The following is a 24349-nucleotide window of genomic DNA, read 5'->3' as shown; positions in this document are numbered from 1 at the left end:
GCATTCGTGTTGCAGAGGTGTGCAAAAAAAGTAATTGGACTCATACAACTGCATTGAGCTTAGATAGCTAGAGCGCAGACTACTTGAGCAGGAAACAACTTGAAAAGTCACTGCATTGGTCAGCAGCTTGTTTGTGTCAAAGGTTCTTAAAGTCAGAATCATAAGCTAGCAAACTATGTGACCATGTTGCAGTGCAGCTGTGAGATAAGGTGGACAAATGACATTTAAATATGAAGAATATTGAACTGAATATAAATTGAAGAACATTGAAAATACTATCTACATCAGTTAGATGAAATATGGCTTTTATGCCTTTAGAACAGTGGTTCTCATACTTTTAGCACTGGAACCCACTTTTTAAAATGAGAATCTGTCAGGACTTACCGGAAGTGATGTCATGACTGGAAGTGACATCAACAAGCAGGAACATTTTTAGCAATCCTACCCACACTTAACCAGGAGTAAGTCCCCAAAATGCAGTCACATACCATGGCAGCATCAAGACTAATATATTAAAATATTGAAATGAATGGGGACCCACCTGAAATTGGCTTGCAACTCACCATTTGAGAAACACTGCTTTAGAAAAACATGGGCCACAATCCATCAGAAAGCAAGACATGCTTCAGTCTGCAAAAATTATTTTTAAAAACAGTTTTTTCTTAAACCAATGGTATTCAAATTGGGGCGTCGCGATGCCCCAGCCTGAGGGTCCTGGTCCCTTTCCCCTTAAGGGGCAGGGGCAGCCAGGAGGCAGGGAAGAGGCAGCGGCGCGATCCTCAGGATTGCGCTGCTCAGGGGGGCTGCAGGGGCTTGGTGCACTTGCCCAAGCCCCCTGCAGCCCCCCGGGGCTGTGGGGAGCCCTGCACGATCTTCAGCAGGGCTCCCTGGGTCAGGGAAGGTGACAGCGGAGCGATTGCACCCCGCTCCGCTAAACCGGAAGCAGTGCACAATCGCCCCACTTCCCCTTTTGACCGGGCTGCAGGGACTGGGGTGCACCTTCCAGTCCCTGCAGCAACCGTCCCTGGCTGCGGGGAGCCGGGCGCGAGCGGCAAAACGGGAAGCGGAGCGCAATCGCCCCACTTTCACTTTCCCTGACCCTAGGAGCCCTGCATATATACTGTAGTTATAGGTGTGATATACTAATGTCATATAATGAACTTCCAGTCTCCAAAGCTCATTGGTCAGTTATGGTAAAAGTTATGTTATGTTAGTATACATACAGTATTGTAAAACTAATACATACAGTACAACAATACATACAGTATTTTAAAACTAATTTACAATGCACTCCTATGCATGTTTACTTGGAATTAAGGTCCATTGTGTTTAATGAGATTTCACATACTTTAGAATAAGCCCCACTGAACACAGTAGGAGTTACTTTTGAATAAACTTATATAGGATTCTCGGCATCACCTGGCAGGACAAAGTTCCAAACAACACAGTCCTGGAACGTGCTGGAATCCCTAGCATGTATGCACTGCTGAAACAGAGACGCCTGCATTGGCTTGGTCATGTCGTGAGAATGGATGATGGCCGGATCCCAAAGGATCTCCTCTATGGAGAACTCGTGCAAGGAAAGCGTCCTACAGGTAGACCACAGCTGCGATACAAGGACATCTGCAAGAGGGATCTGAAGGCCTTAGGAGTGGACCTCAACAAGTGGGAAACCCTGGCCTCTGAGCGGCCCGCTTGGAGGCAGGCTGTGCAGCATGGCCTTTCCCAGTTTGAAGAGACACTTGGCCAACAGTCTGAGGCTAAGAGGCAAAGAAGGAAGGCCCATAGCCAGGGAGACAGACCAGGGACAGACTGCACTTGCTCCCAGTGTGGAAGGGATTGTCACTCCCGAATCGGCCTTTTCAGCCACACTAGACGCTGTTCCAGAACCACCTTTCAGAGCGCGATACCATAGTCTTTCAAGACTGAAGGTTGCCAACACAATATATAGGATTGCACTCTTAGTTATTTCCCAAGCTTTCAATAATCAAACCTTTTTGGATGGCTGAGATTGCATAGGACAGTTTGGCAGCTGTTACATAGGCTCACTAAGGTCTTGTAGAATTCATCTTTTACAAAAATTCATAAGGAAGTCACTGAGTCTGACAGTTTCTCTGGTAAGGTTTTACTCCACCCAGTCTACAGGGGTGCCACTTCAAACATGGCAATTCATGTGAAGCAGAACCCACATGGTTCAGGGGCCAGGATTACACTTAGTCTGTTGCTACACACCTAAGCTGGAATTAATTCTCCCTGAAATCAATGAAGACAACTATCTTGCTCAAACAATCTGGTTCAAACACAGTTTCACTTTTAAAATTCCAGTGTTGATATTTTTATTTAGCTGTAGTTAATGCCTAATGAACTTCAGGCCAGGGTTAGGGTAAGGGTAAAGTTGAATCATGTTTAGTTGTTTAATCACATCAATTAATGAATTATACATCTGTACCTGAGTTAATAAAAGGCCCTGATTAATTGGGTGTTTCTCAACCACTAGCAAACAGGCAGACATTTAATCCTACCAAGCATTTGTATTGGGTGGAAGCTAAGCTCACAGTTTTGTGCTTGCCCCTTGCATTGGCTGGTCTGGCAGACTGAGGCTGTGGCTCAGTGGTAGAGAACATACTTTGCCCTCAGAAGATCCCAAGTTCCATCCCTCTCATCTCCAAGGAGGACTGGAAAAGGCTTCTCTCTGTCTGAAACCCTGGAGGTGCACTGCTAGTCAGTGTAGATACTATGATCCAGGTGGGCCAATGGTCTCACTCAGGGAGGCAGGCTCATAACTTCTGGAAGCCAGTACAGCTGGGCCTGAGCTGATGTGTTACAATAGACTGCAGGGGTGCCCAAACCCCGGCCCTGGGGCCACTTGTGGCCCTTGAGGCCTCTCAGTGCGGCCCTCAGGGAGCCCCCAGTCTCCAATGAGCCTCTGGCCCTCTGAAGATTTGTTGGAGCCCGCTCTGGCCCGAAGCAACTGATCTCAGTGTGAGAGTGACTGTTTGACCTCTCAGGTGAGCTGTGGGATGAGGGTTACCTCTACTGCTTGCTGTTTCACATCTGTGATGCAGTAGCGGCAGCAAAGGAAAGGCCAGCCTTGCTTTGTGCAACGCCTTTTATAGGCCTTGAGTTATTGCAAGACCTTCATTCATTCATATAAGTTCCATCTCAGAAATATTCATTTATGTAAATTTATTCAAATTTGAAATGTAAATTAATTCTTTTTTTTCCATGGCCCTCCTGTGTCAGAGATCTGATGTGGCCCTCCTGCCAAAAACTTTGGACACCCTTGCAATAGAGTTACACTGTCTCTTCTGGATAGGAGAGACTCCATGAGTGATGGACAGGTCCAAACTTTAAACCTCTGGGTAAAAAGAATGTTGGAGCAGCAGAAAAAAAAAAACTAAAACAAGCCCCCACAACTGTCTGACACAACTGAGTCATAGGTGGCATAAGAGGATAGCCAGGTCAAACACTGGCCAAGGCCCACAAACTCCCCATGTCCTGTATAGCTGGCCCCTGGAGCCCTCTGAACCCCAGCATCCAGCCTGACATGGAAGCAGCAGAGCAAAATGCTCAGACAGGTGTATTGCTGCTTCCTTGATCCCTGGAGATCAAGTGGCTGTGGAGGGACAGCAGGAACACCCTTCAAGACTAGTGGGTGGAGGGAAAATGCTGGGGGAGGGGTGGAGAAAGTGATGGAAAACCACTTTCTATTTTACTTACTCAACTCCCAGCCACATGGGGGGGGGGGAGTCAAAGCCTTGAAGGTCAAAGTGGTCAAAGGCCTGGTGCAACCTGGTGCCAACACTGCTCTGACTGAGCAGGCTCAAAGGCAGTAATCCTCTGAATACCAATTGGGAGGTGGGAAGCACACAGCAAGTCTTCCACGGTCAGTAATATCAGCAGCAAGGGGGTCTCAGCAGAAGAGGCCTGTTGCTTCATGTCCTCCTTGGGAACTCTTGGAAGCATCTGGCTGGCTACCAATGGAAACAAACTGCTAGGTACATCACAATATGTATATGTTTTATACATATGCAGATAGAATCAATCAACCAAAAGCCACCCAACCAATTGTAATCAATCAATTACAATTTCTTTAACCAGGTGACAGTCCTACCTCAGAGAGGTTCATGACATGATCTGAGCCAGTGTTTCTCAAACTGGTTCAGGAGCCAATTTTAGGTGGGTCCCCATTCACTTCCAATGCATATTTTTAAATGTATTAGACTTGATGCTACCATGGTTTGTGACTGCATTTGGGAAAATGTTACAGATCTGTACTTTTAACAGGCTATTATGTATATGTTTTTAACAATGCTAGTCATGGGGCTTACTCCTGGTTAAGTGTGGGTAGGATTTCAGCCTTTGAGATCTTTGGTAAATTTTTTTAAACAGATCAGCAACTCCTTAGGAGGGTTAGAAGGGTTCTTTAAATAAATTTTAAAACTTATATTTATTGTAAATTTTTAATTTACTTAATTTGGCTTGATTTTGTTGTATGGGGGTACAAAAATTTTCCTACTTGATGATGTCACTCCAGGCCATGACATCACTTCTGGTGAGTCTCAACAGATTGTCATTCTTAAAAGTGGGTCCCAGTGCTAAAAAGTTTGAAAACCACTGCCTTAAGCACATTATTCAACTCTCAGTGCAGCAAGTTTAGTTGCCAGCATGGTCAACATCACATATTTTGATAAAATTAAAAGGGTACAGTGGTTCTATTTTTGCACCTTTGAATAACAATTTAGAAGTACAATCCCCTTTCCATGCAGCAAAATTATAAGTATGTTAGAAGAGTGAGGTGATCCCCAGCCAAAACTCATTCCCAAAGAAAGGCAAGCGTATAGAGAGTAAAGCTGTCTTGCTGATGCAAGTTATGTTTAAATCACTTTAGAGAGATGATTGCCCAGTCATTTGGGTTTCATGCTTGTCAGGGACATGCAGTTAGGGAAGGCTGAGCCTCACCAGACCCATCAAGTTTTTTTTTTAAATGTATCTTACCTTTCCCCGCTACTCCTTTCTTCTCCAACACAGTCAGCAAGTTAAGCAGCATACAAACACTACAAATACACAGAGAAGCAGCTAGCAGACAATTCACTGCAAACATGGCTGACTTTCAATGAAAAACAGGCAAGGGCGCATGTATCAGCAGTCACTGGGAGGCAGCAGACACAGCTGCCTCCAGCAGGTTAGGCTGCAGTCAGGTCTAGCTTCTAATGGAAAAAAAAGGTCTGCATCAGTAAGTTCTAGACTGCAGGCAGAGTTCTGTCCATAAGAAAGCCATGAAAATAGCAGGGAGCCTGTGTGAAGGGACTCGACTCTTTGAAGCAGCAGGGGAGGCAGCTATTGAGCTGCCACAAGAGGCATGACTGAGCCCTCCCTAGCTCTGAGTGGGAGGAGAGGAAGAACACACGGACACAAGTCAGTGGCGTCACTAAAATCAAAGTTTGGAGGAATAATACCATCATAATACCATCATGTTATATATCAACCAATGCGTAATTTCATGCACAATGCAATGAAACAAGCCACATTGAAATATCTGTGTTCTATCAAAAGGTACTGCCAAAAAACCATTGGGGGCGGGGCGATGGTACATCACCACGCCCACCACCTGGGGTGTTGCCCTGCCCACTGCATGGGGTGACATGTAGGCCTCCCGCAGCAGGTGACGCAAATCCTAGTGACACCACTGACACAAGTTACTCTCCCCAACAGACACAAATCTTGCTTTTAAGTTTTTTGTTTTTTTTAAATGTTTCTGCAGGAAGATTCCAACACTGGTGAAAGGGGGGAGTCCCCAAGTGCATTCTCCTTCCTGAATGCATAAAGAGATATTACAAGAAGCCCAGGGAGGGACGGCAAAATACAGTTAAAGGTGATAGCTTCATTAAAAACACAGCAGCATGCACATTTTACCAGAGAGGTAAAATATTATTAAGACCCAGTTCCCACATCAAACTTTAAAGGAGGCATCACATGCAAAAAGCATCCAGGGATTCTGGTGGAGATCTTTCTTCCAGTTCACAAGTAGCCTCCCTGGCAGCACCTCAGTTTTTTTATTGAGTATTACAGAGGAAGAAGGAGCCCTGGCTGTTTTTTCTCTTCTCTGTTTTCTTTCAATCGCAGGAAAGAGCAGGGAAAACCTATACTGAGTTTCTGAAACAAAACTTCTGGGAGCCAAGGCAAGAGTGGGAAAAATGAGTACATACACTCCATGAACGATTCGGGCTCTGTCATAGTGCCTTCAGCTCTCTGGGGGAAAAAAAATCTCTTGTCTGACTCTGGCCTACATTAGAATCTGGCAAAATCTCATCTCGCAACATGACGCAGATATTTAGCTAAGAAGCAATATTTTTCAAATGGCAGCAGGTGGAGCTGTTGCATCTGTACATTCCTGGAACAAAGCCTGCAATCAGGTTAGCAGATTGTGTGTAAAACAAGCAAGTAAATCTGTTAATAACCTCCCCCCCCCCCAAGCACTAGCAACCTAATCCTCAAATATTTAAAGTCCTATACTTAGATTTAAAATCAACCATAACATGGTTGGTGTTGAATAATGAAGGAGACATTTCCTAGCTGTCAGGGTTGGCTCATTTTTTAATGCCCTGGGGTAAGGGAAAATGAACAAAAATCTTTGACACCTTAAAGATGAACATGAAAGCAGAAGCTTTCAAGAACTCTGGTCCTCATGAGCAGCTGTGTTCTTTATCTTTTTTTTTATGCTGTAATGTGAAATTCAGCTTGCAAAAGTTACTAAGGTGAGACATTTGAGAGATGAACTGGGGTAATTGTTTTGGTTGTAGATGTAATTGTTGAAAATTATATTAAAAACAAAAGTTTTTTTATAATCAATAAAGCAAATAAATGCATAGTTCAGATCCCTACCCAGCCATGAAACTTCCTGAGTGACCAGGGGCCAGCCACCATCTCTCAGCCTCACCTATCTCAAAGGGTTGTTGTGAGGACAAAAGAAGGGAAGAAACAATGTACACCGCCCTGAGCTTCTTGGAGAAAGAGTGGTATAAACAAATGTGGGGAAAAATTGTTCTCAGGGGACTAGAGTAGGAAGTAATAGAGAAGCATTTTTTCCTTTGCCACTAGATGGCAGTAATGACGCATTCCATGGATGGTAAATTTGGTAGCCTCTTGAAGATCTGGCTTTTATTTCTCATGTTACAGTATAACCTGGTACATTTGCCATGCCAATTTGTCTATGCTATTTTGTATGCGTTAGGCTTTCTTTACATAAAATTCTAGGTTCAGTCCCTAGCTTCTCTACCTAATGCACTGAAGTGGTAGACTGAGAAAAACATTTCCTGGAGGCCTGAGAGCAGGGCTTTCCAAGCCCAGGCCTGGGATCCAAGGCCTGGGATCCAAGGTCTGGGGAAAGCCCACCGCTCTGTGAACGGAGCGTACCATTCTGCCTCCACGTAGCATGTATTCTCAGTAGATCTGGGCACTGGGACGATCTGAGCAGTTGTGTCTGCTCGGATGTCCTGTTGCACAGCTTACTGGGATGCTGGGCAACAGACATGACTGTCCAGAGCATCCCAGTGCCCAGATCTACTGAGAATACACATGGCGCGGAGGCAGACCGGTAAGCTCCGGTCTAAACGGGGACTGCTTTTTTGACAGACAGCTGCCACAAGTTTGGTAACTGCTGTCTTAGAGACAGTGAGGCTGCAATCTTATACATGTTTACCTGGGAGAAGATTCCACTGAATGTAATGGGACTTACTTCTGAGAAATCATGCATAGGTTTGGGCTGTCAGAAGAGGCAATATTGGTCTAGTATAGATGGACTAAGGTTCACCCAGTAACAGTTTCCAAGTGTTAAGAGATTGTGGTCTGGCTGCTGGCAAACTTTTGGTCTTTTTCTGGTCAGAATCTGGAATTTGACAAAACAGTTGGCCTTCCTAAATGCTCCACTGATGCTTCCTGAATGGGAAATTTCTCTGAAAGCCACCAGGGCTTGTAAGATGACATGTCCTTCCCACCCTGGCTTCTCACACCCCCACCCATTTGTGAATGAAGAGAAACTGCAGTGTTGCTGTAGTCTGCACGAGGAAGAGACAAACACAGACTGTAGAAGAAGTTGATTGTGAAGCCCCAAAGGGTGCAAGAATGCCCTCAGGGAACCCAATGCAAGGTGATGGTGCTGCCTGGCAGGAATGCATTCTGCATGTTTACCTTCACTGTCTATAAATATTTTATATTTTAAATAATTTAAAATAAAATTTTAAATAATGTGTACATTTGTAAATAAACTATATATTCCAAAGACACCATAGTCCCCAGTGATCTCTTCTCCAAAGGAAACCAAGACTAAAGCTGCCTCCTTGGAACTTCTCCCCCTATGGGAAAGTGGGGAGTGTGCAACAGTATGTTCATTCAAATGCACATCTGCAGTACATGTTTCAACACCAAAGGCAACTAGAAATATACAAATTGGAAACGTTTGCATGCACAGTGGGGAGCATCACCTACGCCCAAAAAATCCATAGTTTGGACATGTTTGATGTGCTGCTAAGACTTTTTAAAGTCACATGCTATATCTGTGGTTTGGGACCCTGAGTGCAATCCAGAGAACATGCTTAAATTCCATTAAAAACAACACGCAAAGAATTGATTGTGTGCTTTATGTTTCAGTTATTCAAGGTTCCAATCCTATTACTTGGGAGTAAGTTCCATGGAACTCAGTGAGGCTGCAATCCTAACCTCACTTTTCTGGGAGTAAGTCCCATTGAACACAATAGGACTTACATCTGAGAAGACCTGGTTAGGATTGTGCCCTGAGACTTATATCTGTGTTATGGTAGATCAGACTGCAAACCATACAGCTTTATTTGATCACACATTGTATGTGCATATTGAATCATTTAAACAGAAGAAGAAAAATCTGTAAGCATCTGCAGGTTTTGAACATTGAGGCTTTCCTGGCTGTTAATACAGTAAAATAAGAAGTGTGCATCTCTTTTTTTTAAAGAAAAATATTTTTACCTTTACAGACCTAGTACTTGTTTGTTTTCCCTGCTGTGGAAGTGCAATTAGACAATAAGAAGTGCCAGTCTAAATTTGTCCAATCAACAGTTTAAAAATATTTGAAGACTGTTAAAAAAGACAGTTAAGCACATTTACCAGAACCCTGTTTGACTTCAGTAGGAGTGTTACACATGTTTCCAACTTCCATTGTCCACTGTCCGTGTGAAGTATTTTCCTAGAAGCTTGAAAATGACTTTATGCCTTAGGTTAGCCACCCAAAGACATGATAATGTGGAAAATAATATAATGTGATTATTTTTCAGCAAAGAAAAGAAAATATAGAGCACTATACTTCGACTATAATTCAACATTCATGAAAGCAACAAAATGGAATTTCATTGGAACTTCCATTTTTCTGGAAGTTTCTTTGAAAATTAGAAGATCTGAATTTCTGCTAGATTGTTCCCATTCTCTAACTCCCCCCCCCCCCCCACTCTGTCCCCTGCTACTTTGAAAGATCCTTTTCGAAAAATGGAAACCCTGGTTGGAAGTTGAAAGCCTGTATACCAAAGCAGGCTGTGAATTGAAGACCTGATGTAATTAGATTACTGTAAATACAATAAGATGCTAACCCCTGGTGGTCTGTGGGTGGCATAGGGCACTAAGGTATTGTGCTGCAGGATTTGGGACAATTTGACAAAGCAAAGAACAAAAAAAAATCTCAAAATCCATTTAATCTTTTTTTTTTCTCTCCACAGTTCTTTGGGGATTTGTTTGCCATTAAATAACACTTCAAAGACAAAAGCATATAAAACAGTATTCAAACAATATAAATTAATTTACTGATAGAAAAAACTCTAAATAGAGAGCATATTTTAAACTAAAACTTGGTTGTGAAAGAAAGAAAAAGAAAGAACGAATGAATGAACGAACTTATGGGTTCTCAGTAATCTCTCTTTATGTGTGCACATATATAATCTGTGTATTGCTTAGGTCTCTATTCTCGGTATGGTATCTGTTCAGAAACCTTATTTACCAAATATTTATGCCAAATAAAGGTTGAACGAACGAACAATCTTCTCTCTCCCTCAAATTAGCAATTCCAATATACTTGTGCTTCCCCAAAGTGCTGTGGACTGTTGCTATGTGTCTGGACTCAACACCATTAAACTTTGTTTGGCCCATGCTAAACTAATTTGAGTCAATTTGTCTACATCATTCCCAACAATCGTCCTCTGCATTTTGGATCGTCCAAACAACACTATGATAAAGGCCCAGCAAGCAGATGCCGACTGCTCACTCTGCCGTGGTCGGGCTGTTGCTAGTTCTTCACCATGGTTTCTCCATATCCTAGTGACAATGTTAGTTTTTTCGATGGTGGGGTTAAGTCTCTGCCTGGCTAGTTAAGACTTTCTTTACAGAGGACAGCTCCTATACAACTGCCAGCTCTCAGCCTGACCTTTCAAAATGAAAACGGGGGAGTGTCAGCCTGAGGAGCTTCTGTATAACAGTCTCCCTAGGGGTTTAAACAAAACAAAACACCAAGGAGATTTTGCAAAGAAGGCGGAAGCATGAATAAGAACAAGGCACTGAGACCAGCGACACTTCTCGTGCATGGTTGGCCCTGACCAGGTGAATTGCAATTCAGTGTGCAAATATTTTGACTGGGGTATAAATATCTATTTTGGCCTGACGTATGAGCTTTACCTTTGGAACTGACACCAGTTGTGATGCTACTGTTAACTGCTTTACAATTATTACTTACCATTCATAACAACCCTGTGAGGTAAACTGATTGCTGTAACCTTTTAGCTCATTGAAAAATGACACTTGAGAGGAAAAAACGGGCCATACACCAGTCAACGAGCCTGTAAAAGAACAGGAGATTCAAACCAAGGCTTCCAGGTTGATCCATTAAACAAGGCTGACCCATGACATTTTGACCTCTGAAGAAAGCCAGATGGCAACCCCCTCCTTTTTAATAGTAAAAATATCATATTTTATTAATCTAGTAGTTTTTCCCCTCTTTCCTCTTTCTCCCCCTTTGCACCCAACATTTTTAACATACCCAAAAATGCAAATGAAACCCAGTCTCATCCAATTAGAGGGAAATGAATGACTCTGCTACAGTAAATGAGCTTGCATAGGAATAAGCCAACAAGAGAGCCATGAACACTCTCCCAAGCACCGACAATGAATTCCAGGAGCTGCTTAGGAAACCTTTTGAGCGTGGTTACCTTTTAACTAATGAGCACAGACCAAAACTGACAAAGCAATTAAGCTACTTGGAACTTACATTCTGATTTGTTGTTGTGCAACAAACACACTCAGGACACATGATAACGCCAACTGCTGCACCACCACTGTGGCATAAGCATGATGGCGTGCAAAGCCTCCATTTCAATTAGGCTTGCTTAGGAATTGTGTACACCATGGACCATGCTCTAAGAGGCACAACTGTAGACACATCTGTCTACATGTCTACTCATAATTAAGTGCCTATGACTGTGGTGCACAGAACATGGTCTCTGTTGAGGTCAGTGAGATTTCTTCCCAGGTAAGCGTGTATAGGAGTATAGCCTTAGTGCTCTATTTAGCCTCTGTAGATGCCTTTTGGATTTTCTTCCTTAGGCACCAAATATCTTTAGTTAGCCTGATCAGAGCAATGTCACTTAAATTTTATCTCCAGGACATTAGTGTTTCAAATAATAAAACAATTAATTTGGAATCATCTATAGAAAAAAATTGACATGCTTTTCTCTAGCCAAGAAAGATAGCAATGCAAATATATTCTTTTATTTGACTAGATTTTGTTCAACCAAGTAGTATTTAACTGTATGCAAGCCCAAGCCTATCTTTTCTTTGCACCTTGTGCTGGTGCAGCTGCACAAAAAATGGGCATGCTGTATCCAGTGGGAGGCGGGTGGATCAGGAGGCTTCACCAGGGAAAGGGGATTTAAATCTCCTTAACCCTCTGTAAGCCTCCAGTTCCACAATTGGTCTCCTCAGTCCTGTGCCAGCAAAATTGCTGGCCCAAGTCCAAGGAGAGAAAGGCAATGGGGAGGTTACAGAAAAGGCAATAGGATCTTGGCTGCCAGATCCACCCCTCCCCCCACAACCTCCCTGCCATCTGTTATGCCCCCTTCCACTCAGTTTTGCCTCCTCTCCATCCCAACATTGCCTTACCTGCTATGGTGGGTGTAGACAGCTCTGAAGATGGACTGGGAATGCTGCCACCTTGCACAGCAGTACTCCCAAAATGGTCACCAACACTGCACGCTCCATCAGCAGCCATTTTCTGACAGTGGAACTAGCTTCTACTGCATATGGCTGCATATGACAGACCAATCCTCAATAGTAGAATTGGGCTGTTAATGGATTACGGCTGAAATGCTATATGCGCTTTCTTGGGAGTAAGTCCTATTGAATTCAGTGTGACTTACTTTCACACAGACATGAATAGGATTGTGCTATAGGAAAATCCCCTGAGGGCTGGGGATAAGAATAGGCCCTCAGTTTGGCTGTACTTGTCCTAAGAGGCGACTGAACAGCCACCGGGTAGATGGGACTCGTTAGCCTGGGAAGGCAGCTCATCTGAGAGAAGGAAAACTCTGATCCCAAACCTCCACTGCCTTGTGGCTACATCCAGTTATGGAAAAGGCTTCAGGAGTCAACCTCGAGGCAAAATCCGGAGCCGGAGTCCCGGAGGCAGTTCATGGCTGAACACAGTCACGTTCTGGCAACTCCTGCGACGTCGCTGGAACCAACCGTATTGGCTTCTGCCTTTCCATTGGACCATTTCAGCGACGTGGAGAGGGGGGATTTGCTGCATGGGAAACACATATCTACTTTACCAGGCTTCGCGCACTGGAGAGGACACTCTGTTCCAGAACACTATTCAGAGTGCGATACCATAGTCTTCCGAGACTGAAGGATGCCAACAAACATAGGAAAAAAAAAATACTGTATCTTTATTTCATTAACACCTTTGACACATTTCTGTGTAATGTTCTAATGAAGAAAAATGAGAATTGAAGACACTGTAAGATGGTTATGCAACTCTCTGGAAAGCTTCACACTTCAGGGAGCTATTGAAAGAACACAAGACGCTGCCATCTACCAAGTCAGATTATATTGGTCCATAATTTAGGTAAAGATTGGATCAGTGACCTGCTGGAGCTGGCTGTGTGGCCTAACATGCCCCAGGTTCCTCTGCAATATACAGGGGTTTTCGGGCAGCCACACAAGTGTTCCTCAGCAAGCAAACTGATATGGAAACCATTCCCAGAAGATAGAACTGTTCTAGATATCACTCAGTTTAAGGTTCTCTATCGTATCAAAGTTTGTACCAGACAAAACTCCAGGGAAACAAATTTGTCACAGGCTGATCAATGAACTTGCCCAGAAGGCTCTCAAAACACCATGAGTCAACATCATGGCTCACCTTGAAAATGCTGAAGGACTATCTTTCCTCATATGCAAAATACTGTTTCTTTTGGACCTTGGTCACCAAACAAAACAAAGTCATCTATTCCTTCCCCATCAAGAGATGGGAGTGTAAAAGTTGGTCATGGCACCTCCCGCTAAACTGTACTCTCTCGAGTCCCTCTGGATAATTCACTCCAGATAATTTGGTAGTACAATATATTTTCCAGGACGGGTCTTTGTTTTGGGTCGGAGCTGCACCCTCCTTTCCATGCTCCGTTTTGCTCATTTCTCTTGTGAGCTGTCTGGAAGGGGAGAAAGGCTTTACTTTAAAGCAATTTTCTTTTTCAGCCTCCCTTTTATTGAATGCTAACCTCCATTTTCTTTCTCTCCCTCTTTTTTTAAATGGGAACATCATTTATCTTGGACTTTTAAGTTGTGGGGGCCTTCAAGGGGCTTCCTTTTTCTTTCCCAGCTGCATTTGTTGACACACACACAGTCAATCTGGGCTGCATTTTTTCCGCGCCTTCGTTCCCCATCCCCCTCCCACCCCAAAGCGGACCATAAAGAATCTACAGCTGTGCCCTTTATTAGCATAGTCATTCTAAGCACAACAAGGAGGTAGAGACTACATAGATCACAGCCAGCCATTACCTCTGTCAAAAAGTGACCATTTAAAAACATTTGGGCCTGCACCAGGCAGACCCAGAGCACAAAAGCAAGAGCTGTAATTTTATTGTAAATGCTTTTAAAATATGGGTCACTTGGCTATCATCAAGAGAAAAGAGAGAAGAGTTCAGAGCTTGAGAATGGCTCAGTCAGATATTCGTTCTTGGGGGGGGGAAGACAGCAAGCAGGCTTACTAATATGCTAATTGGTACAAACTAGACAAGAGGGAGATGCATGCCTGGTAGGATGGGGGTTTGTTCAGCTCCATTCATGCTGATCCTGTTTTATGCATGTTGCATCTTGGAATGAACCATTCTTCTCCAGTTGGAAGTTATAGATGGAGAGGTGCAAACACGTTGAAGGAGGACATTTCTGTTCTGTAAAATGAAGTACTAATTGCCCTTGAAATCTGGTATGGATGCAGATTTAGGGCACAATCCAAACCAGGTCTACTCAGAAGTAAGTCCTATTTTGTTCAGTGGGACTTACTTGCAGGAAAGTGTGGTTAGGATTGCAGTCTTATTTATTTATTCCAAATATCTGTATTGTTTTTATTATTAGTAAATAAAATATGTCTTTCTAGATCTCTCCTTTCTTGGCCTAGTGGGTCACTATCAGGGTTGGGAACTTGAATGCGAGTTGCGAAAAAGTGCTTTTTTTGCTGAGTCATGAGTCACATGCATGGAAGGCTTGGTAAAACACTTGAGTCAGGAGCCCCGACTTGGCACTCGTCCCCATGCATGCCAACTCAAGTCTGCCTGTGTCTTGGTGTGCTTGCTTACTGTTTTTGCGGCATGAAGAACCTCATGGGGCCACCATTCAGACTGGGCAAGCAGCAGGGAGGAGTTAATGTTTCCTTTTGCAGCCAAGTGGGAGGGGGAAGGCAGGAGCGGGCTCTCTGATCAGCAGGAAGGAGTGGATGCTCACTGGATGCAGGATGTGGGGTTCGGTATTTTCTTTGCCTGAGGGAGGGCAGGAGGAGGAACCAAGGGGGTTCTTGCATTGGCTGCAAAAGCCCAGGGAGGGGGGGGAGGCAGTTCATAGCTATCAAGCTTTCCGCTGCATGGCATGGTTCTGTTGTTATTTGGATGGAGGAAGCCTCATTGAATGACCGGCTAAAGTGGGACTACTTCTAAGCAGAGCCACCAAGGATTAGATTGTCCTGGTAAGCCTCGCGGCTGCTGTGTGTGACCCCCTTCCCTCTTGCCACTTCTCTCCCGGCTCTCTTGCAGTCTCTTCCAATTTTTTCCATGGTGGACATTTTAAAGAGGGGGTGACTCAACTCAAGTCCTTCAGTCGCAAAAGGGAAGTGTCCATTATGATTTGTTTTTGAGTCAAGTCACAGGGGGCAGTGACTCTAGACTCGACTTGAGTCAAGGCAGACTGGACCTTCCCATCCTTGGTTGCTATAGATTTATATTTCCCTAATATATTATTAACTAAAAGAACAATAATCGCTTTTGGCTATAAACCAGGGTAAGACAGAGAGCTTCAGAATAAATGAAGCTTATTAATAGGCAGGGAAGAGCTTTCAGGCATGAGCAGCGGTGCAGAGGACAGAATTCATGCCACAACCCTTGATAAACAATGCATGTTGTTGCAAGCAAGGATCTGTATTCATCTGTGAAATGTTGGGAACGCTGCATTGGAATACTGGAGAAGAAAGTTCTACTCATAGATCTGTTAGAATAACATGAGCCTGTATTCAAGACCGAAGTTATTTCTTTGAAGACACTGCATGAATTATTATTCTCTGTCTCTCATTGCATATAGTACAGCCTTACTGTAATCAATTGGAATTTTCCCATTGACTTCAATGGGAGGTGGCCTGTACTCTATATCTGTGCAAACTACTGCCTTATATTGAATTTGTGTTTGATATTGTTGCAGTATGCAGCCGACACCACAGCTTCAGAGACTCAAGGTCAGGCAAGTACTCCCGGAAAATAAGGAGGCAGACAGCAGTTCCACCACCAGATGTTCCTTTACTTGCAGTATGTACAATATTTACAGTTCAAAGGCAGCTTTGCAAGCAAACAGCATAGATAGCTTTCTTTCTCAACACTCTGATCACAATCCACATTTGATATATTTGGGAACTTACATCCTTGTTGTATACTGAATTATGAGATAAGTATTTTGGAAGTGAAATATGGTATGAAAATAAGAGAAGTTGTCAAATGTGGGCTATCTGAATGCAAAAATGTACGTACTTGTTTTATGAAAATGTATAATTGAATTATTTGAAGGGCAACAAGGTCTCAGAGCAGTGGAATCAAAATGACAAAAAAGTAGCGAGCTGCCTCATTGTCTTCTAAAACTGTTGTGAGGGAGGGTCAGGGGTGCAGCAGAAGTGGCGTGGGGAAGGGTAATGGAGCACCAGGACTTCTCGTAAAGGAGGTGCTGTGGTGTCATCAGTGGAGCATTCCACTGTGGCCTTTGAAACTTCCTTCAAAGGGCCTTTGCTGAAAAGAAACATCAGGCTCAGCAGGAAGCAAACTGAGACATTTGTCTAGGGCTGTAGGAGTGACATGAGGAGCGCTTACACTTCAAAAGTTACTGCTACAACCACTGCTGAGGGTACGTACATGGAGCCACATACTGGGTGAAGCAGGAGAAATACAGGAGACTGTGGGGCAGTGTTCTGGCTTCTGGCTCACGCAAGATGCACACAGAAATAGCTGGCATTGTTACTCTAGGGAGATTTCTCTTGGGACATGCTCATGCTCAGAAGCAAATCAGTGCACATGCTCATAAGCTCAGATGGAGACTGGATGGGAGACCAGTTGGAAATGCCATGTCTGTTCTTTGGAAGTCCAACTGTGAAAGAAGGGCAGAAAAAAAGGATGGGTAAAAGGAAGGCAGGATGCTTAGAGGATAAAAAGAAAACATGGCTGAGGGAGGAGAAAGCATTTGGATAACTCTCCTCACATTATAGCAAGAAGGAGCCAAGTTGTATTGGTCCTGCTGCTGAGACCACAGTCAGTTTCACCAAGAGAAACAACAGAGGGGCTTCATATTCACACAAAATTGCCTATTTGAATATTGATCCTAAATAGCACCCTTCCCATTGAATACATCGAATGCTAGCAAAGATTGACACAGGAAAGACTTGAGGACACCGAACACATCTGACTTGCTGCTTCACTAGCTTAAAAAAACAAAACACAGGTGCCTTTTAAAAGAATCTGACTTGCACGTTTGACTGTTTAACTTCTTGCTCAAAGATTTGTAAAGTCTGGTTTTCAACAGTTTGAGCAGTGAACAGTCTTTTTACAGACTTCCTTATTAAAGTTCAGGATTTCATTAGCCGTTTTGTGTTAAAGGAATCCAATGGAATTCTCATTTAGAGGGCTGTATACTTGGCTGTTTACTTTGTGCTTTTTGAATAAGATGCCAAGTGGTGGATTAATATTGTAATGTTTGTTGTACTGGGTGGGGGGGGGGGAAGAGAGAGAGAGGCATGTCCTACCATTAAACTATCTTACATGTTAACTACTTTAGCTATATAGCTCGTAGCCAGTAATTTAAAAAATGGTAATTGGAAACTAACTAAATAGAAAATCATTATTACAACTTTTGGAGGGTTGCATGAATTAGGATTATGTACACAGTATTCGTTTTGACAAAAAAATGCCCCTAAAGTCCTCTAAAAACTATAGTTTCTTTGAATCAGAAGACATACGAGTACTATGGTTTTCCTCTAGTGGAGAAAAATTTCCTCAAAAGCTGTCAGGATTCTGATAACTACAGAATGCTTTAAAAAAAGTTTTTAATGTTTGAAAGCTTTTTTAGAACTTAAGAGTCCACAACTATTGAGAAATAGAGCAAAGGAACACCAGTGATCAGCTCTGTATGCTAGAACGTGGCTGCCCATGTGCAGTCTGAAAAGTTCAATTGGCTCATGTTGATGTGACTATAACATTCATTATAACTTTCAAGTGAAAGTTCAGGAAAGTCTCAGTAGAGGTTTCCCTGAAAAGAAAATGAGCTTTGTCTGACTGAGCAATAATGGAAGGTTAGTTTGGATAAACAACAGTTGAAGGTTTTGCCTCTGAAATTTTTACTGATGCTACTCTGTGTTACCAGTGGTAACTTTTTGTATTAACATCGCATTCTGCACTATTGTCCCAAACTCTGCATACCTCAATGGACCATAATTTGAACAATAGTCACTGCTCTTTCTAAATTCTAATCTCTGACCACCTCTTGGGCCCGATCCCCCCTCCATCCCACCCTCATCTGCACAGTTCCGCCCTCCTTCTGCCTTCCCTCCCTGCCCCCCAAAGCCAAACCGCCAGCTGGTGGTAGCACTTACCAATGGCTGCTCCCCACTGTCATCTTCCGGGTACTGAGGCCCAGCACTGACTGGCGCTGGTCTCAGCACTGGCGCTGCTTCCTCTCTGCTGGCACAGGAGTGCCAACACTTTTGTGACTGCAATTGCCAGGGCAGCGTGCTGGCCACTGGCACTGCCCCGACTTTTGATCAGGGCCCAAAGGGCCCAATCCTATCCAACTTTTCAGAACCAGCACAGCCACAATGCAGCCCTGAGGTAAGGGAGCAAACATCCCTTACCTTGAGGCGGCCTCCGTGATCACTACCACAGGATGCAACATACACTCCATTGGCACCGCTGCAACAGTGTTGAAAAGTTGGATAGGACTGGGCCCTAAGTCTGCTTAATACTTAGTTCTCCACTTTAGAGTTGCAGACTCTGGAGTTTCAACATCACACTCAACTTTTTCTCCGTCCTTCTTTGACATTTTTTAAAGTCAATTTTTGCAAGCTTAAGTGCTAGTATAAAGAAACTAGGTGTAGAATTTAGTATCTTGGCAACCTGTCACTGAAAGGACACAATATCAGAATATCCCACAATCTTTTTAAAGAGGATGTACGTGCTTTTGCAAGTGCATCAGGGACAAGGCACCTGCACTTTCAGTGTGACTTAAACTTAACTCACAATTCAAATCAGCTCTTACCTCAGAAAGGTTCTACTGAGTTGTAGAGCCATCCTCATTTTCTGAATCCCACTGCTAAACAGATATGCCAGTTTTAATATCAATATTTTAAGTTGCTTAGGAAACTTGGGTCAAAAGAGGACAGAAGTCTACCAAAAATATATAATCCATACCATAGCACTTTAGCACTGTATTGTTTATAATGAGGTCCTTTGAGTGCATGCTTGGTTCTGCACAACAAAACACTTCAGTACTGTAGTTTTTATAATGAGGCCCTTTGAGTGCATGCTTGTTGTTTTGCAGTACCTTTCAAAGAATGTCAAGGAGATCAGCATCAAGACTCAAAGGGTGATCTCATTTTCCTTGCTTCATAACCATTACTTTTGAAACAAGGTACTACTGTAACATTTATCTCTGTTCCTTGACAGAGCAATTAATATAGCACTATTTACAAGACAGAGAATACTCTCCACTCATTACCCATCCCTTTTAGCCCATCTCAAGAACCACCAATGGAGAATGAAAGCCCCAGCAAATTAGAGAAATGCAAAATGACTCTTCTTCAATGGACTTATAGAACATTCACAGCTGGGTTGGTTTCCAGAATGAAGTTTTGTTTACACACCTAGCAGTGCCAAAGCCATGGCCTTTGTCACTATGCAGAACTGCTGGCGGTTCTTGGCTGGAAGGTATGGGTATGTACCTACAGCCACTGACTTTTACAATCATGGTTTGTCTTTACTGAGCCATCATCAACCTGAAAATTATGGTGGCCACTCAAAGAAATGGCACCTCTTGACTTGGCCCTATCTGCTCATATAAGAATTGCCAGCCAGTGAGTATGAACCTGACTCTTCACATAGAGTCACCATGATTTGCCCCAGCACAGTAACCCTTTTTAAAGTTGCAGTGACTCTACAAATCATGGTAGATGTGCATATAGACTGTGAACCCTTTGGATACAGGGAATCATTTACTGATTTATTTTGCTATGTCAATTGCTTTGTGAATTTTTGGTTGAACAGCAGCATGCAAATAGTAATAAATAATTGGTGCCACATAAAGGCACCAATTATTACAAACAGCAATTCCATATTATATTATTATTATTATTATTATTATTATTATTATTATTATTATTAACAGTACTTATATACTGCTTTTCAACTCATATGAGTACCTTTCATATGAGTACCAACTTTCATATGAGTACCTCTCAGTTGCTAATATAAAAGTAGGATAACAACCATCACAATATTGCTAAAAAGCCCTTGCAGCTTCTCCCTAAATACGAGACAAAATGTCATGTGTGGGTATTGAAGAGAACAAATACTACTCAGCACTTGAGCATACATAATGCTTCACGTGTAATATTTTGATGCAATTCTTATAACAGTTCTTACCTACCCATATGGTAGTTAGTGGTTTGTGGCCATGAGAGAGCAGTTTGCCTAAGGCCACCTAGCAAGGTTCATGGCAGAGGGAAGATACAGACCAGAGGAGTTCCAATTGGCAGTTAAGTCTCTTACAGCCCAATCCTACCTGTGCCTTATGGTGGATCTCATGAGCCAATGGTGTGAAACCTGCTCTGCTGTTCGATGGATTGGGGAAACCCATGCAAACAGGCAGAGACCATGCATAGGTGGCACTGGCTTGCAGATTATCTGCTGTTGGCAGTAAGTCAGAAGCAGGGGTGGTTTAGGGGATGGACAAACAGTATGAATGGGGTGGGGAGTGGGCTGGACCAGATGTGGAGGGTACTGGATCTTGGCAGTACTAGCACACATGGGTTCCTATACTTGTTCCCAACCCATTCTCCAGAGCCTCCTCATACTTAGGCAAATTAAAGAACTGGTGTAGGTCTGAGGAGATCCATTGGAGACCAGGTATCTACAGAGAGGCAAGTAAAAATGTTCTTTACTTACCTCCCCTGGGCTGTCTGATCTCCTCCTGGCCCACTTTGCAGCGCATGCTCCAGGCTGATAGGGGATAGGATTGGGCTCTTATACCATACCAACTTCTAAGAATTCAAGCATATGCACAGATGTGGGTGGGAGGGGACAAGATCAGCACCAGCAATCACAAAAGCATGTCCATCCCCATCAAGCCATTTCAAACAAGAACAGACCAAGGATGCAATCCTGTAGGAATTTCTCCAGTGCAAGCCCAACTGAAGTTAGTGGGAAGTGAATAAGACTACTTCTTGGTGGATTGCTGTTTGTGGGAAAGAATAAAATACTGCACAATGAACAATGGTGCACTGAAGATTCACAATACTGATTGCTTAATTATATGTGAAGTTTTACTGATAAAAGCATGACACATTATCTGCTTCTGAGCATTTATTATATACTTAGATTCTTCTCATACAAGTAACACAGTTCAAGACAACCTGTCCTCATAGTTTAATATGCAGCCTTTAAGGGCAGGAGGGATTTTTGACGTGGTACTTACCCAACCTATCTCTCTACAATTCTCTAGCAATCAAGGCCAACACAAGTTTTCAAGCCAGTCATTGTTAATGGGTTTGGGGCAGTGCAGAGGCCATGGGGTGGATGCAGGGGTTATAGAATGATTACTACGGTAGTTCATGTAGTCAGCCCTCCTGAGGAGCCAGTTCATTGTGAATTGGCTTCTCAAAGGAAACAATGCACACAAATGAAAAATATTGTGACAAAACAGTCAGCTTGGAGCCTTAAGTAGTATAGGAACACCCACCACCACTTGGAACTTAGTGGTAAACAGACTTATTTAAGAAAACTCCTTGAGAGTCTTCAGAGACCTTTTAATTACAATGGTGAGAAACAACAATGGAAAAAATATCTGATGATTAAATAGATGACCAATCAGGGAACTTCTTAAGCGAAAGTGACAGTTTTACTGCACCAGTTACGAGTTAAGAAAATCACATAACCTTCCTTCTTTAGGTGGAGAGAGGGTTGAAATAAGGCAACAAGAGAATATGCCTCTGTTACAAAGTCATAAATGACTCTTAACATCTTCTCTCTTTAAAATTTTACACCACATCTTGCATCCTACTGTAGTACATAACTTTAAGTTAATAAACTGACTTTTCATTGCTATACAATTTGAGGCCTTAGAAATGCTATTACATCACATAATTTATAATTTAAACATTTTAATTAATAAAACGCTGCAATGAAGGGTCCAATAATAATAATAATAATAATAATAATTCAGAGATGCCATAGGAATAAGGGAATGTGAGCCTGTGCAGCAGTTGATGTTTTAGTCTGAGTCTGAACTCTCTTGGTCGTTGGTTTGGTACTGGGAGACAACTTCTTCCAGTGGAGTCATTGTGCCATCTGGTCGCACTCCCATCGGCGTTATAACTTTGTCTCTGGGGGGGGGGAGCAAAAAAGATTGCAGAGAACATCCATTAGCAAAGTCACATACGAACAATACGCCTTTGCAACACAGACATGAAGTCAACTCAGAGCTGTGCAGTGTGAAATTTCTGCCCTTGTGGTCAGACTCACCTCAACAAATGCAAGGACTTGCTGAGATAACCTTAAAAAGACTACAGATTTCCTTAAAAGAAACCATGAATAGCCCTTTTCATTTGTTCAGTTCTCATGTCTTTTGAGTGCCCAAATTGAACACACACATGTACAGTATCCATACAATTTTGTTGTTGGCATCCTTCAGTCTTGGAAGACTATGGTGTCACGCTCTGAATGGTGGTTCTGGAACAGAGTGTCCTCTCCAGTGCGCGAAGCCTGCGTAAAGTAGGTATGGAGGATAGGCTGTTACCCATGCAGCAAATCCCCCCTCTCCACGTCGCTGAAATGGTCCAATGGAAAGGCAGAGGCCAATACGGTTGGTTCCAGCGGCGTCGCAGGAGTTGCCAGAACGTGACTGTGTTCAGCCATGAACTGCCTCGGGGACTCCGGCTCCGGATTTTGCCTCGAGGTTGACTCCTGAAGCCTTTTCCATAACTGGATGTAGCCACAAGGCAGTGGAAGTTTGGGATCAGAGTTTTCCTTCTCTCAGATGAGCTGCCTTCCCAGGCTGACGAGTCCCATCTACCCGGTGGCTGTTTAGTCGCCTCTTTAGTCGCCTCTTTAGTCGCTGTTTAGTCGCCTCAAGTACAGCCAATCTGAGGGCCTATTCTTATCCCCAGCCCCCAGGGGAACCATACAATTGGAAACCCTGAAAATCCACTGTAAATTCCATTGTATGGACTCCACTTCAAATGTTCATAGGCCCATGAAGAGGAAGGCAGCAGAGGGTGCCCCTCTCTCCCTACATATATTCATTGAACGTGCAAACTGAATAAGCGGAAAGAGGTAGACCAGTGTTTCTCAAACTGTGGGTTGGGATCCACTAGGTGGGTAAATAACCAATTTCAGGTGGGTCCCCATTCGTTTCAATATTTTATTTTTAATATACGAGACTTGATGGTACCATGGTATATGACTGCATTTGGGGAAATGTTGCAGACCTGTTCAAGTTACTAGGTATATTCTTTTAACAGTGATAGTAAATAGGACTTTACTGCTGGGTAAGTGTGGGTAGGATTGCAGCCTAGGACTGTTAAAAAAAGTCCCTGCTTGATTATGTCACTTCTGGTCATGACATCACTTCCAGTGGATTTTGACAGATTCTCATTCTAAAAAGTGGGTCCTGGAGCTAAATGTGTGAAAACCACTGGGCTAGACTGAGAAAGGGATTCTACAAAGAACCACTGGGCTGCCAACACAGCACAAAAAATCCACCCCCAAACCAACCTTAGGAGCCACAAGAAAACATTAATTGTGCATGCACACACACACCCTACCCACACTGTGCAGTGGTGCTAATTCTTGCCATAACCTAGAACCTGAATATGAAACGACAAATGGGGGCTATACAGAAAATGGTAAGTGGGGAGAGGGCGGGAAGTGTTACAGGGGCTCAGTGCTGATAAAGACATCATTCAGGCAGGCCACATTCACTAAGCCAATTAAGAGCTATATGAAGATGAAAAAAAGAAGTCAGCCCCTAATGGGGTCAGGACAAAGAACAGGTTCACTGCTTACATTAAAAATAAACATAAAGAGACTTCTTCTGTTCATTTGCATTGCTAGCATGGCTGCTGAAGCCCCACCTGGCACTTTGGGGCACCAAGACCCCCTCCCGTTTCAAATTCACAATTGAATATATATAAATATATATTCATTTCACTGGGTAAAAGCAGCCAGTTGGGAAAAGAGATGCGGGCTCCATAGCCGGCTTCTAGTGGTGCTTAAGTACTTGTAGATTCATTTAGATGCAGTCACCCTTTCCCACCCCCTTTTTTAAACTGTTGCTT

The 24349-nt window shown here is 43.1% G+C and overlaps 1 protein-coding gene across 1 annotated transcript in view; it reads right to left on the bottom strand.

The window, feature by feature from the left end:
* Positions 1 to 21370: 21370 nt before the first annotated feature.
* The window catches only part of RIC8B (RIC8 guanine nucleotide exchange factor B), a 40603-nt gene continuing 37624 nt past the window's right edge, over positions 21371 to 24349 (bottom strand). Inside the window, exon 10 of the mRNA XM_066634215.1 lies at positions 21371 to 22396. Within this exon, the coding sequence (XP_066490312.1) occupies positions 22285 to 22396 (112 nt within the window). The 3' untranslated portion in view covers positions 21371 to 22284. The remainder of the gene's footprint in view (positions 22397 to 24349) is intronic.

Source organism: Tiliqua scincoides, chromosome 7 (genome assembly GCF_035046505.1).
Source record: "Tiliqua scincoides isolate rTilSci1 chromosome 7, rTilSci1.hap2, whole genome shotgun sequence".
Lineage (NCBI taxonomy): Eukaryota > Metazoa > Chordata > Lepidosauria > Squamata > Scincidae > Tiliqua > Tiliqua scincoides.
This window is presented reverse-complemented; position numbering and strand designations above follow the sequence as displayed.